The sequence below is a fragment of the Gavialis gangeticus genome, unplaced genomic scaffold, assembly GCF_001723915.1.
Source record: "Gavialis gangeticus isolate Ggan-Ray unplaced genomic scaffold, GavGan_comp1, whole genome shotgun sequence".
Classification (NCBI taxonomy): domain Eukaryota; kingdom Metazoa; phylum Chordata; order Crocodylia; family Gavialidae; genus Gavialis; species Gavialis gangeticus.
The window spans coordinates 9,580,635-9,595,500 of NW_017729012.1; the positions used below are offsets into that span (position 1 = coordinate 9,580,635).

Genomic DNA, 14,866 nt, shown 5'->3' on the forward strand with positions numbered 1-14,866 from the left:
GTGGAGTCCACCAGGGCTCAGTCCTGGGGCCCGCGCTGTTCAATCTCTTTATCAGCGATTTGGACGACGAGGTGAAATGCAACCTGTTTAAATTTGCTGATGATACCAAAATTTGAGGGGAGGTGAGCACGCTAGTAGGGAGGGAAAGACTGCAGCAAGACCTGGATAGGTTGCAGGGGTGGGCTAACAAACACAGGACGCGTTTCAATACTGACAAATGCAGGGTGCTGCACTTGGGCAGTAGTAACCAGCAGCACACTTATAAGATGGGAAACCCCCTTCTTGAGAGCACGGAGGCAGAAAGGGATCTTGGAGTCATTGACTCCAAGATGAACATGGGCTTTCCAGCTCTCTCAATAACACGTCAGGTTTTATAGTCTCTGAAATCCTGACCTTTTGTCAAAATTCTATAAAAAACAGATTTTTAAACCACTTCTTGTCTTCGTTTATATTTATCGTCCCATGTCCAGGATTTAGAAGTCACTTCCCTAATTCCAGTCTGCATCTTATTTTACATTTACTGCATTTTCCAAACAAAAGGACTGAGAGAAAAAAAGTTCTCCTTTTGTCCTGAATATTTTAGCGTACTTAATAGGCCAAACCCTGTGGGCAACAAACTGCTGAAAGTCTTCACTGACTGGCCCAGGATGAATCAGAAAGGGTAGGAAAACAGGGGGATTTCATGAACATAAAGACAAAGATTTCATGAACTTAGACTTCTCTTAGTTAACGGCCATACAAGCAGAGAGACACTCCACTAACTCAATGTCGATTTTTGCTGGTGCAATTTGAAAGCAAAATTGACCCAGACATAGCCTCGGCTGCCTCATTATACATAGCAGTGCAGGGCATCTGTCTGCCTGTCTGTCTGCTGAGGAACTTATATGACCCTCATTAATCAGGCATTTGAGCAGCTGTCCCATTTATAGTGGCCGAGCCCTGTGGATACTACCAGCATTTACTTTTCCCATAAAATGGCAAGAACTGTCACCCACTAAGAGAAGCTGCAGAAATCACATTGGCTAATTTTGCTGAAACACTGGAATGACAAGTCTTGAAGCAAGGACTTGTATACAGGGCACCCATGACAAATCCCCAAACCCTGAAGATACCTAAAAACAAACGGCAAATGCTGTGGCTCTTAACATCAACGCTGCACGTATAAAGTACGTACTCAGCCACACTGAGTGAGAACCAGGAGTGCTCAGAATCAGTGCATGGCTTTTCTTTTCTACTTTAAGGGGGAGGGGAGAGAAATAATGCTCACTTACTTATTAAAGAGAGAAGGGACAGGAGGGACTTCATCTTTTCAATCGTGGCTTTAAGGTGAAGGGTGCAGGACTGGAGTTCCCACCAGACAATCTAGCTGCACTCTGCTCGCAGATCACCGACTCAACTGCCTGTTGAAGCTTTGTCACAGAGACAGCTGATTTGGTGTCATATGGATTTCCTAGTTGGGGTTCAATGATTTACTCATGAAATTATACTTCAACAAAATGCTGCAAGTTACTGAAAGGATATTTGAGCAGTACCTCTATCTATCTAGCAGCAACTGCAGAAACTCATCATCATAAGGTCCCCCTGGAACATGCCTGAAAACTTCCAAGGGAAGTATCTGCATCTTTCTCCACATCCCAGGCTACCTACCCGGAGATGCCGTCATCCTCTGAAGCATCTGGAAAGAACAGTGTGCCCTATCTGAATGTGCTCACTGCAGGGATTTAAACAGCATGTCACCTTGTTACAGATAGCACTTGTTTTAGACCCCATTTCCCCTCTCTCTCCCACAGCCCTGCTGTTCTCGCTTTGTTGTACTTCAGTGCTAGTATCAGAAAGGTCAGCTCTTGGGAACTAAATGTACCTGTTTTGCTAATCCTTCGATACTGGTGTTTGGATCTGCAAGTGAAAGGTCCAGCCATGCTTGTAAAACACACCTGTGTGCTGCCTTCTGCTTGCACTTGTTTTGCGACTGAAGCCCAGCTGCACAGAATGAGCTCTGTTTAGTATACATGTTGGCCGAGCACTTTGTAGTAGTAGAGCGGAGTGCTATTATCACAGATGCCCCGAGAGCCTGCTCCCCCTCAGATAGGCAATTATTAGGCACTGGAGCCATTCATCTACATTTGAAATCCTTTAACAGAGCAGGCGATGAAGCAGCCTTCGTGGAAAATGGAAGAGTTTTCTCCCTAGCTTCCAGCATCTGCATCTTGCACCAGCCCTTTCATTAAACAAGGTTCATAAAACCCCAGCTGGCCCCTCTCAGGATCCCTTACTCCAAGGATCCCCAAAGTGCTTGATGAACATTCAGCAACAAATGCAGGGCCTCACAGCACAGAAGCCACTAACTCACTCCCGTTTCCCAGACAGCTGCCTATTTTGCCCTGAGGAATACCCCAGCAGAAGAGAAGGAGAAACGTATGTTAACTCCTGTGTCACTCGCGCTTGGGCATGGCCGGGTCGTGCTATCAGTCACTCTGCTGTGAGAAAATAGAGGTTTCTCAGAAATGTAGATTTGAAAGAAAAACGCCAGAGCAATAATTTCTCAACACCTTTTCCCCTTGTCTAGCACATGCAATTCTGCTACCACAGTGCTGATCTCAGCCCGAAATAAAAAGCTTTACCAGCTGTGTCAGTTAAGACGCAACGCCTCTCAGCTCATTCAGACGGGTAGCTGCGGCGATGGCTTTTCAAAGGTTGTCTGTCTGTGTCTGCCTTGGGGCCGAGCCCCTCAGCTTTGTCAGGTTTCAAAACCTTCCTTTGCTACCCACAAAAAGAAACGAGAACAGGCTGCAAAGAGCAGACTGGGATGGGGGTGGGGTTGGCTGGGGTACGTGAACACTTTGGCCTTGTAAAAGTCTAGACCAGAGCAGAAACACTTAAGTCTCTGAACCCCTGAAAGAAGAAGTAAAAAGCTGCTTCCCTTTTCCATTTACTAAGAGTTTTGCTTTGTCTCAGTGGGAGAGGTCTTCCCCCAGATTGAACATTAAACTGCTTTTTGGGCATCACTGCTGAGTATTTTCTCTCATCAAAGACACACCAGAAACCGGGACCTGGTTCTTAGACCTTGAAGATTCTTGCGTGAACAAGCCCGAGGTCACCCTCCGTTGTACAGCAGCACTCGCGACAGCAAAGGACCACTAGGCTTGAATTGAGCTGGACGTGTTACAGGCCATTAGCTCTGCCCGTGCACTTCAACCCTACTTCAGAGCATACCACATGCCTTCCACGCTTTGGGGTTTCAGACTAGGGAAACGTTGCCAGGTACAAACTCTTCCAGCGAAACACACCTCATGCACTAGGGCTGCGCGGAAACTTTCCAAGTTACAACTTTTTTTTAATATAGGTCATAAGCAGAGCCTTCGTTATCTTTTCATGCTCTCCAGCAGAATTCTACAGCACCCTTGCACATGCAAAGTTATGCTGGTTTTGTAACTATGTGGGGCAAGGCAGAAAGCCCACTCAGACAGGAAGTTGTTGAACGTGATGAATGTAGGGCAGCTTGCACTCGTCCTTCTGGCTCTAGTGAGCTCAATATGCAAAGCTCAGGTGCTGCCCTTTGAAGAGACTGAGCAGTCAGGTATCAGAAATTCACATGTCCGTAAGCCGAGATATTATCAAAGCACCCGATTCTCCTCAAGTGGTTCTGCCACCTTCAGGTCAGACTCACGTGGACGGTCCCAATTCCATCCAGCTGCCTACAGATACAGTCTTTGCTGAAGCAGAGGCTGTTGCACAAAGCTCAATGGTGCAGCTTTCCATGTCCCCCCCAAACCAACAAACAGTATCCTGCACAAACTCATGCAGTCAGTCGGAAACTCAAACCATATTTTATTCCTCCATCACACCTTTCATCCCAAAGCAGTTCAGGCATAGACCAGCTGCAATGCAACCACCCCTGGGGCGGAAGGGTGGAAACCAAGTACGTGCTGCACGCTGGGTAACACTGAGAGGAAAATCATTTTTGGCCACAAACCATGGGCAAACACCTCCTCTCACGAAAGGTCCTGTGGCATCAAAAGCCAGCCTGTGGTTAGAAAGGTCTCGTCTGTAAGATCTACAGACGGCAAACAGCACACAGACAGAATCATCTGCCTCAAAAGCATCATGGGATGATTTGGCCCAACTGATATTTTAATCTGTACCTCTCAGCAGACATTTCAAATCACAAAGCCGCCTGGGCTCTAAGATGCACAGCCCAAATCTCACTGTCCCACACCCACACACACACGCACGCACGCACGCACGTGACTTTTTAAAGCACTGTGCCACGAAAATTCTAGGCAGAAATGTCTTTTTCAGAGGAAATACTTCATTTGCATCAAAATATTTCAAAGCCACAAGCTGCACCACAGTTTTTGAGATGCATATTAATACTGATCGTTCTTCAGGTTCCTCCATCTGGCTATTAGCGGCCCTATAGCAAGAAATAATTCTGTTGTAGATATGGGGCACGTTGTAACCCCAAACCCGGTTACAGCCTCCTGACTGGTCCTTCCAGGGGCATCATCTCAGTCATGGATCGATAGGTTGTAATAGAAACTGGTTCTCCCGAGCAGATGATCTGGATCTTGCCCGTAGCATCCAGCTCCACAGTCTCTCTTCTGTAATAACAGACATAACAATGGCAGCCCTTGGTTAGCAGTGCTGTAAGCCTCTTGGCCCTGCTCTCTCAATGCCAGCAATGGAAACCTGACCACAGCTAGAGAGTCAAAGGTCTGGTCCAGTTTCGAAGGAAGATCCCACCCAGGTTAAGCAAACAACATATTTCTCCTGAAAGGGAGAAATCACCATTTTCCACGCTGAGCTGCTGAACCACACAGGCTTTCAGGGTGGGAAGTGAGGAGGAAGATCAGGCCTACCTGAAACTCCAGAGGAAGGTTAGGGAGGCACAACATGATTACAAGGTGGAGTGGGATCAGGTTGCCAAGGTTACCACCCTGATTCTGGCTGCAGGCGCCACGAGGTCTGACAGGCATTTTCTGCTAAAGCCATTACTCCCTGGGCCACTGGCTGAGTTCTGACTTGGAAGGAAGAATGGCCCTTACTTCACCGGCCATGCACAGCCTTGATTTTAGTCTCATCCACGTACTGAAAAGGTGAAAACCTACTCGGACCATCGGACCTGGCCAAATCACAACAAAGCACCGCTGCTGCAGGACGCTTCAGAGGTAGGAGCTTTACGGTGGAGGTATTTCCGATAGAAGTAAATCCTCCCAAATACGGGGCGTGGCCCATCACAGACAAACAAGCCGTGGTGTGACTTACCCACAGGGCTTCTTTCCAAGCTCCTGGAGTTCTCAGGATCTTCCTTGAGGACTCCCAGCTCCTTGTTCCAATTAGTCCATTTAAGCTCCTCCACTCTGGAGACATAAAAAAGTCGAACAGTTTTTCCTTGTCCCACCAACAACGACACACAGGGACACGGGTTCCGACCACAGAACTGGCCTCAGGGCTGCACCTGCGGCACCCCAGCCATACTCATTCTGACGGACACTGGCTATATCAGCACAGAGCTAAGGGCTGGGCTGTAGAGGCAGCAGAAACTGCACCGTACAAGGCCTGGTTAGGGGTGGAGTGCTAACTGAGAGTGGTCTGCAGGATAGACGAGCTCTGTATCTTCCTCTGCATTGTGCATAGTTCTGGTGCTTCAGCAAAAATACTCTAGCCCCTGCAAAGGAAACACCGTTAACACAACAGACTTTCCAGACTTGTCTCACAGGGAAAGGTCTCTTTACGCACTGAATCACACAATGCAACTCCTATGACTCCGGCGTGCTCCTGCTCGGTGGAGGATAAGGGATAGTCCGGGTCCCTCTATCCCAAGGGTCCTGTGCACAGGAGGAGCGCTGCCATCTTGTGGCCCACTGATGTCATAGAAACATTCTCGAACACCATTTGCATATTAAAAAATGAAGTCTGCAGAAGTTAGTGCCGTTCGGGTCGCTGGTACTGCCCAGGCAGCGCTTTGCCAGAGGTCAAGCTGCCAGCAATGTTACCTGCTCAGAGCAGGGTCAGACAACACACCAGTAATGATGCCTGAAGCTTGGCTGCCCCACGGCTTCCAGCATTGCTCCCCTTGATGGAACTGCAGGTGCCCACGACTCAGGCAGGAAAGGCACCAGCACAAATAAGACAAAGAGGGGCCGTGGGTTTGGCAATTCTGCTGACTCAGGCTGTGTCGGGCTAAAACTACTCAAGCTGATTTCAGGAGACTTGCACTCAGCAATGAGCTTACAGGCCAAATGGTCCCATTCCAAGGGAAAGAGGCAGGGAAAGAGAAAATAATACTGCTTATGGCTGTAATCCTAGGGAGACTTAGTCACAGGACCTGGCACCCAGATGCAATGGTGATGGGTCTGGGAGGAATACGCAGAGTTCTGTGACCAAGTAGGTTGGTGTCATGATTCTCCCTCTGCTAATGCCAACATGCGGTTGTAGAAGAGGACACAGAACTGGGCGTGTTGGAAGCCTCCCCCTTGCCCCATCCTACCTGAAACACCATCGCTCATCTTCCTTATTAAGGCCCACAGACACAAAGCAGCCAGATCTCGCCTTCCTTCCCCAGGACCACAAAAAGTGCTTTTCTACTTCCAGAATGGCAGTAGTTCTCTGAGGATAAACATCTGCGTTAGATCATAACAAGTCACTGATACAGAGGAATCTGGATTGCTTGGTAAGTGCTCTCGTGGCACTTTGTACACGTACAAGCTTCAGAGCCAGGGGAAAAACACACAGTTCATTACAAACAGTATTTGAGCCCCCGGAAGCCTTGCCCAGCTAGCCACGCAGCACGCTCACCTGCAGCTTCCAGATGCTTCTGCTATAACCAGAGACATTGGTGACAGTCTCATTCATGAGCGCAATCAACATGTTGAGCAAGAGGATGTAGGTCAGGATTATATACAACAGCAGCAGCAGCATGACAAAGTATTTGAATTTCACTTGCTCCTGGAACTCCAGGTCCCCCATGCCAATGGTGAACTTGAAGAGCTCCAGGGAGGTGGTAAACAGCCTGCCGTACACAAAGCGGCCTCTGTCCTCCTCCGCCTGGGTAACAGATTTGTTCTGGGCAGTTGGCGGGGGCTCCCCCGTGAGAGTGACTAGAGCTGAAGTGAAAGCAGAACCCAGAGTCACCCAGGGAAAGCCTGCTTGCCCCCATGCTGCCAGTGACATGGTGCCAAGTGAATCCATACCTGCCACAAAGCCAAAGAGGAAGAGCCCGTACACCAGGAGGAAGCGCAGCAGATCCCTCAGGATGGTCTGGAACATAGAGCAGGGGCAGCATCATTAACCCTCCACCCCCATTCCTCACATTTAATGTAGCACAAAGCTGCTGTGGCAGAGTGTTTGCAAGCCCACCAGACAATGATATCTGCTCTGGCTATGTCACCTCGTTAATGCTAACAGGGAAGGCAGGAAGTCTCGTTTCCCCCTTTTAACAGGTGAACAAGTTCTGATACACCTGCTAAATCCACACAGCAAGCTTTGAATAGCGGACTGAAACTCAGGAATGTCTCACCCCAGACCCCGCCGGACGGAGACGGCACTGATGAAGGGACAGGGAAACTGGGTCAAATAAAGCTGTGTTGTGATTTTTGAGAAGAAGTCATTCTCATGAAGAAGGCTAGCTTGAACCAGTCAGATCCCATGCAAACACCCTATGTAATTCTGTCCAGGACTGCTGCTACACGTCTGACTACCCAGTCCACTCTGCCTTCTCGCACACTCAGACGCGTGAACAGAGGTCTGCTAGCGCACCTTGGCTCTGCTTTAGAGCACCCCTCGCTTTCTAGCACTGGGCTCTACGCTGGAGTATGCCTATAAGCCTCTACAAAGACTTACCAATGATAAGAAAGGTCTTCTGAAGAGAGATGCTATTTCTGTGATAGGCAGGGCAGCATCAGCTATGAGCCCCAAACAAACTCATTCTTTCTTTTGCCCTGAGCCAGCATTTGAAACCCAGCTGCATAAGAGGTGCAAAGCCAACAGGTCTGTCTCAGTGCAGCATCCCAGCTGCCCAGAGAGATGGATCTAGTCTCATCCCAAAGGCAGTTTTCATTTGCAGAGCTACAGCATTTCCTCCTTTCATGGCTTTGATGCAAAGAAATATAACAGCAGCATTTGTATGAATACCTCACACCTGCAAGCCACTGATGCAGACTGTCTCTTTGCACTGACCTTCTGTATCATGACACTGTACATCCCAGTGCACTGGAAGCCCCGAGTGTAGTACAGCATGTTCACCCATCCCAGCAGCAAAGAGGAAACCATCAATGGGGTGTAGTACTCCAAACTCATCAAGTATAGAACTAATGAAAGCAGCAGCAAGAGTCCTTGAAGCAAGCTGGGTGGAGGGAGGTTGGGGAGGAGGAAAAAGAGCATTACAAAATGGACTGAAAGCCTCAGATCCAAATCCTTTTAGTGCTACAGGGGGTGCCCAGCCACATTGTCAAAGGTTGCATAATGGGACAGAGGATCAAAAGTGTGTTCTGACCAAACCTACATGTAAGCTACTTCATGCACAAGTGTGTGGCAGATCTGTTGTGCATTTGCCCATCTTACGTTATGGGAAAATCTCAGACACCCTACACCTGGCCCTTCTTTTCTACAAGGGGAGTTACACACATGTTACTGGTGTGATACTGGACCTGTCACATACAGACTGAAAGACATACAAACCCAGGGAAACTATACCCCCCCAGTCAAGTCTCAGCTGCCATGACTGCCCAGTTCCACGTACAATCTCACATTGTTGTAATTTACTATTATTTGCTTTACAGTAACACTGAGAGGCTCCAGGGAAGGGTCAGAGCTCCATCGTGTCAGGCATTGTCACCTTCAGTTTGTGCAGTCCCAGCCCCAGAGATGTGACAGTGTTGGAGTACGACAACAGGTAGAAAAGGCAAAATAGGACTGGAGTGGAAGTAAAGGTGTGAGAAGCAGTTGCCTCTGGTCACCACCTGCCTACTGCACTCAACACAGAACTGATTTAACGCCTGCTTCCAGTTTCCCCAAGACAAGAAGAAACCTACAGCAAGATCTCAATGCAATCATCAGAGAAGATGGTCCTCAGAGAGAATTGCCTCCTCCACAAGTACCGACTCTATTGGAAAGAAAAAAAATCAAGAGGGACAGTTTTTATAGCAGGAGGGAATACTTGAATTCAATCCCTGCCTGGGACAACACACTGCACAGGAAGCAAAGGCTTGTTCACAGCCTTTTCTTCTAAATCATTTGTTCCAGTAGCCCAACAATCCAGATAATCCCCCTTCAAAGCAAATACAGAGTGAGAAGCTGAGCCACAGCTCCCTCGTGTTTTTTGTAAAGAATGTATCTAGTAATATTCAGTATTGTACCACTGCACATCCCAAAAGTATCTCATGATCTTTTGCTGCTCTGACCCTCTCCCTAATTGTCTCCAAAATTCTTGTTCATGGTGTCCTTTGCTGTCCTGCACCCAACTCATCTGAGAAGCATCTCATGGAAGAAGCTGTCCTGCCATTGGTCTGTGAAGTGTTGCGCACCCACATGGTATCATGGAAATAGACGGGTGCACCAACATCAGGATGATGGGCCCTTCAGGAGAGAGTAATCAGGCTATGTGTCTCCATACCTGAGCAATTGAGAAGTAAATGCCTCCCAGAAACATAATGATCAGTCCAGTGAGCCACAGGAAGCCTTCAGCATTGAACTCCTTTGGGAACAGAGGCTGCAAGGTTCAAGCAACACTGTGAGAACGGCAGTCAGCGCTGTAACCACCGTCGCCCCAGCACTCTTCTATTCCACCCCATCAAAGCGAGCCCGACTCACCTGCGCCTGCAGGGGACAATGGTAGGCAAAGACTGAGAAGATGACCATGAACGTCAAATAAGAAAAAAAACTCAAGTAAAATCTCCTGGCAGCAAAAGTGTCCCATTTGTGCTGAATCAGTCTGTTCAGTGGTTCCAAAACCACCATTTTGTATCGATTCTGGCACGGGAAAATAAACACAACAGCATGAATCCAGAATCACCATAAAGCCTTCTTGGTCCAGTGGTGGAATTCAATGGCCAGAATTAGGGGATCCCAGCATGTCTGTTTAATTGTACATCTCAGCATGAAATGAGCCAGGCATCTTACTGGTGATGGGAGAACTGCCTTGTCTGACGTAGCCCTGTCAAGGCCCATAGAAAGATCCAGACTAAGGCACTGGTCCCATGGCAGGGACAAAGACAGAAAGATCCAAAATGCCTTCCTTAAAGCACATTGTCTGAAAGCATTAAGATGTTTAACAGCCAACAATATATGCTAATTTCACATCATTAGTAATGTACAGATCTGCATGCTCAACTATGAAACTATTTCTCTACAAGCAAATGGTCTGAAACACAACATTAATATTACATGGCAGGGGGTCGGACTTGATGATCTGGCTCAGGTCCCTTCCGACCCTACTAACTATGAAACTATGAAACATGTAGGCGAATGTAATTTTCTTTAGGTCTGAAAGACCCTGTTAACTGTACGTAGTTGACATAGCTACGTGGCGACACTATAATAAATAACCAGGCAAAACGGCTTGGTTTTAGAGCAGGTGGTGTCAGCACTCACCGGTGTGTCGCTGCTGTAGGCCAGGATCTCCAGCACCGAATTCTTACAGTTATCAATTGAGGACAGGTCATAAAGAGACACCTGGATGGGGCCGTAGGTCCATTCAGTGAACTTGCGTGACAGGTGCTGGTACTCCGGCTCCTTAATTTCTCTTTGAAGAATGTGTTTGAAGATCTAGAGGGAAACTTTGTGTTTATTGTGCAGATAACCACAGAGAAGCAGGATGACCTCCCCCAAATCCCCGAGCTGCCTCAAACCCCCATGGCCCTGTTTCTCTCACAGTATGCTTTGCCAGTATCATTGTGCCCAATTGCTATATGATCCAACCAAAGCACAGCTCATGCAAAACTCAGCCCAGCCCCTGCTCCACTCAGACTCAGAGCGTCAGCACCCAATTGCAATCACAATACACAGCTCCAGATGGGATGAGCTGCAGGAGGTTTCCTTGATGCCTCCTGTGGTGAGGCTGCTGCCTGTGGGGCAAAAGGATCTCACTGAGGAGTCTCTCATGCAGTAAAATGTAGGATGCACCTACATGAAGCCCAGCCACTGGGCAGGGAATGCAGTCCGCTGTCCTCTCTGCTGCTCACCACACCTAGAAAACCCCTCTAAGTTGTGTTTACCTCTACTTTGCCACCCTTGGCAGCCAGCTGCAGTGGTGTTAACCCATCACAATTCACTGCCTCTTCCAGCTTCTGTGTTGGGACAATCTTCACACCTGCCCTTAAGATCTCATCATACATCTTGCTCACAAACTCTGTGTTCTCCTGGGTGTCATCTGCTATCATCACCAAGGCATGGAGAACTGTGTTGCCCAGAGAATCCTTTTCCTGGAGACTGGCTCTGTTGTGGGGGTTCTCCAGGAGATACTGGACTACGTTGAGCTGGTTGGTGCAAGCAGCCAAGGAGAGGGGAAGTTCACCTGGAAAGATCGGGGCCAGGTTGAGGAAAAAGTAATCCGTTTTAAGACAACAATGTACTTATCATCTGCAGTTTTGTTGTGGTAACAGCTTGGGGGTTTTCCTCACAAGACCTCTGAATTCAGATAGGGGCATTTGTTGCATGAGGCGGGATCCACTGCCTCTATTTACTTCATTGTCGCACTCGGTTGCAGATGAGACTGCATTTTAAAGCCCCCTGGTTAGGGTAGAGTACGCACAATCAAACACCAGGTGGCAAGCAGCAGTTGGCTAGAGGGGAGCTTTGACTTTTAGAGCTGTAGCCACTCACACATGTTGGGATCTCCTGGGTTGTTGGATAGAGATTACACACAATACCTGCAAAGGCAAGCCCAGCTAGTTTCAGGGACCCCACGTACTGCAGGACAGCGAACTGAAGCCGCTAGTGCTGGCTTACCGAAATAAAAGCAAATTCCCTTTTTCTTCTGGAAGAACGTGCCATGGGCCCTGGCATGGACATCAGCTCCCTTCTCTACCAGGAGCTTCACTAGTTCCAGTTGCCTCTTCTCTATGGCAATGTGGAGTGCTGTCTGCCCTAAGGAAGATGGCATTGCAAAGAGCAGATCACAGAGATGTCATGACCAGACCCCCACAAAAGTACCCAAATGACAACAGCAGTGTCCTCTATTCTTTGGACTCCCAGGCCCACCTGAGATAACTGTGGACTCCCAGGCATAACTGGCTGCATCAAACAGGTAGAAAACACTATCTTTTTTAATGGCTTGCAGGTGCAGGTTGGACACTGGTGCCTGTCTGTCTTTTGACCACAAGGTTAGAAACATGCTCTTGCAAATACCTTACCTTTATAATAATTATCCGTACATGCAGCATTGATGAGCATCTTTTGAGGCGGTCTGCATCCTCTGTCCTCATCTATTTTCAGTAAAACTGGGATAGTGTCATTCTTCCCATGTTTTAAATTCAGCAGGGCTTTCATCAAGCAGGTCTTCCCTGTCTTTGCATCTGAAAAAGAGCATGGAGGAGGCATGCGGGTGTTTTGTACATGGCTGCACCACTGGTTTCCTTTTGCCCAGAACTCAGTCCTTAGCAAAGCATTTAAACGCCTTTCTTGCAGCATCTCCACTAGGAGCTGGGGCTTGGAAGAAAATGCCATGAGCACCTTTCAGCCAGAGAGCAGCCATGGAGACAGGTGGGTATGTATCAGGCAGAGAGCGAAGAAATGACTCGCTCAAAGTCACATACTGGCTCAGCAGCACAGCTGGGCACAGAATCTAGCCTTCCAGGCCTGTACCCAGTCCTTGTTTGTATCTACAAACGGGCCAGAGACCAAAGCCCTGGTTTGGTGAAAAGGCTTATTGTAGGCAAAGAGAGAGATGTGGGGCTACAGATGTTTGCTCTGGCACTGACTCAAACTGAGCAGCAAAGCCTTTGTGCTCCACTGCTGCTAAGAAGAAATGCCTTGGTTAAACCAGCAGAGAACATGCTGAGCAGGTACCCACCTGTATATTCTGAATTAGTTAGGAATTTGGAGGTTGACTTCAAGTAACTGAACAAGCCATCCAGCTCCTCTGGGTTGCCCTTTGAGACTGCATCGAAAAGCCGGTCCCTGTCAAAGCGGTTTGTGTCCTTTTGGCTACTGAAGAAAAGCAAACAGTCAGCTATGAGCAGGTTAGCCACAGTGGCAAGGAGCTCCACCCAAAGTAAATTAACTTGGATAGAGCACATTTCTGCCGTGGCTAGATGGCCTGTGGCACTGGAGTCAGCTTGCTTAGCGCTATTCTTGGATATATCCACAGCGCACGGTAGTGTGCGTGGCAGACCGGCCCTCTGAGTTTGGAGAAAAAAGGCTAATATGTCCCCAGCCCTAGTTTCATACCACCCCAGTTTGGGTGTGGGCAGGACTCCTGCACTTTTATTCTTGCTCGTCCTCTTGCAAAGTCCCTGGCACCACCCTGAATTTCATTTGTAACAGATTTCCCACAAGCAGAACCCACTGTTACTTACTTGCTGGCTAGTTGTCCTCGATAATTCAAATTTAACTTGATTTGAGGAGCAAAATCCTTGCTTTCCTTCTCAAAGGGAGTCTCCAGTGGTGGTAGTTCTTCTTTCTTTCCACCTGCCTCTCTTCTTTCTCTCTGCTTATCCACTGCAGGTTTGTCCTCCTGGACACTGTCATCTGTTTCTAACAAACAAATCAGCCTGTCCTCCTGCGATGGGCCTGGCTGCCCAAGCGTAGAGTTATTCATGTTTGGCAGGGAGGGTCTTTTAGATCATGGATGCTGCTGTCTGTCAGAGAACAAGCTGTAAGAGAGCAAGAGCACACGAACCTTAAAGCCTGTGAATCAGATCCCCAATGTGCCCATTCATCCCCTTCCACGCTGCTCCCTTTCCTCAAACAAGATAGAAAACAGGCCCCTGTATGTTTGCCCCAGCAGTTGTTAAAGGACGGCCCATGGGTTCCCCTAGTCCGATTGCTCCCTGAACAGTGAAACTCTGCTATTTATTTATCAGACCCTGCCGTTTTATTCAATGCTGATGCAGCTGATGGCACCATCTCTGTCCCAACGAGTTTTACTGCTTGAGTAAAAAAACCTTAAGTTGGATCTAATTATTGGGTCTTTTCAAAGACCTGCTGAGTTCAGTGGCGTTTAAGGGTTTACTTGCACTGACCTCACTGGAGGATCCAGGCCTTAAATAGCAAAGTCTCTGAGCAGGGGAACAACCAAAAAGAAATTCCTAAAGAAGTGAGAAAGTATAGGCTCTTCAAGGTGGGCTGGGCAACAGCCACCCGCTTTGGAGATAACCTCACCTGCTCTTACGACTAAGGTCTTCTCAGATGAAATGTGCTGTATGGAATCCACCAGGGTCACCACTGAGGGAAGGCAGGAGCATGGACAGCGACAGCATTGACACCCTTGCTCTTGTCTCAGCATTGGCAGCAGAGGCTAGTTACCATGTGGCCCAAGGAGATAAGAGGACTAGCAACGGGGCCCCTCTGGAAAGGGCCACTATGTGTGCTCAGGCTCCTTGGAAGCGGGAAAGGAAGCATCTGCCGAACACAGACTTCCTCCTTCTTCTCCTCGGGCCCGCACTGTTCAACTTCTTCACCAGCGACTTGGACGAGAGGGTGAAAAGCACCTCGTTCAAATTCGCGGATGACACTAAGATGTGGGGAGAAGTGGGCGCGCTAGAGGAGAGGGACAGGCTGCAACTAGATCTGGACAGGTTACAGGGGTGGGCGGATGAGAACAGGATGGGATTCAACACTGACAAGTGCAAGGTGCTGCACCTGGGGAGGAAGACCCAGCACCATACCTACAGGCTGGGGAACTCCCTTCTCGTCAGTGCAGAGGCAG

At 48.4% G+C, this 14,866-nt stretch overlaps 2 protein-coding genes across 2 annotated transcripts in view; both read right to left on the reverse strand.

Moving 5' to 3' along the window:
* Positions 1–1,441, reverse strand: part of ITGAE (integrin subunit alpha E) — a 37,977-nt gene extending 36,536 nt beyond the window's left edge. Inside the window, exon 1 of the mRNA XM_019511205.1 lies at positions 1,272–1,441. Within this exon, the coding sequence (XP_019366750.1) occupies positions 1,272–1,305 (34 nt within the window). The 5' untranslated portion in view covers positions 1,306–1,441. The remainder of the gene's footprint in view (positions 1–1,271) is intronic.
* Positions 1,442–3,811: 2,370 nt separating this feature from the next.
* LOC109293333 (transient receptor potential cation channel subfamily V member 2-like) overlaps positions 3,812–14,866 on the reverse strand; it is a 12,935-nt gene continuing 1,880 nt past the window's right edge. The window contains exons 2-16 of the mRNA XM_019511187.1: positions 13,515–13,811; positions 13,010–13,146; positions 12,351–12,512; positions 11,947–12,084; positions 11,214–11,512; positions 10,591–10,764; positions 9,811–9,969; positions 9,614–9,709; positions 9,033–9,103; positions 8,179–8,344; positions 7,194–7,260; positions 6,799–7,106; positions 6,491–6,609; positions 5,266–5,360; positions 3,812–4,601 (exon numbers count right to left, since the gene is read on the reverse strand). Coding sequence (XP_019366732.1) covers positions 4,513–4,601; positions 5,266–5,360; positions 6,491–6,609; positions 6,799–7,106; positions 7,194–7,260; positions 8,179–8,344; positions 9,033–9,103; positions 9,614–9,709; positions 9,811–9,969; positions 10,591–10,764; positions 11,214–11,512; positions 11,947–12,084; positions 12,351–12,512; positions 13,010–13,146; positions 13,515–13,756 — 2,322 coding nt within the window. The 5' untranslated portion in view covers positions 13,757–13,811 and the 3' untranslated portion in view covers positions 3,812–4,512. The remainder of the gene's footprint in view (positions 4,602–5,265; positions 5,361–6,490; positions 6,610–6,798; positions 7,107–7,193; positions 7,261–8,178; positions 8,345–9,032; positions 9,104–9,613; positions 9,710–9,810; positions 9,970–10,590; positions 10,765–11,213; positions 11,513–11,946; positions 12,085–12,350; positions 12,513–13,009; positions 13,147–13,514; positions 13,812–14,866) is intronic.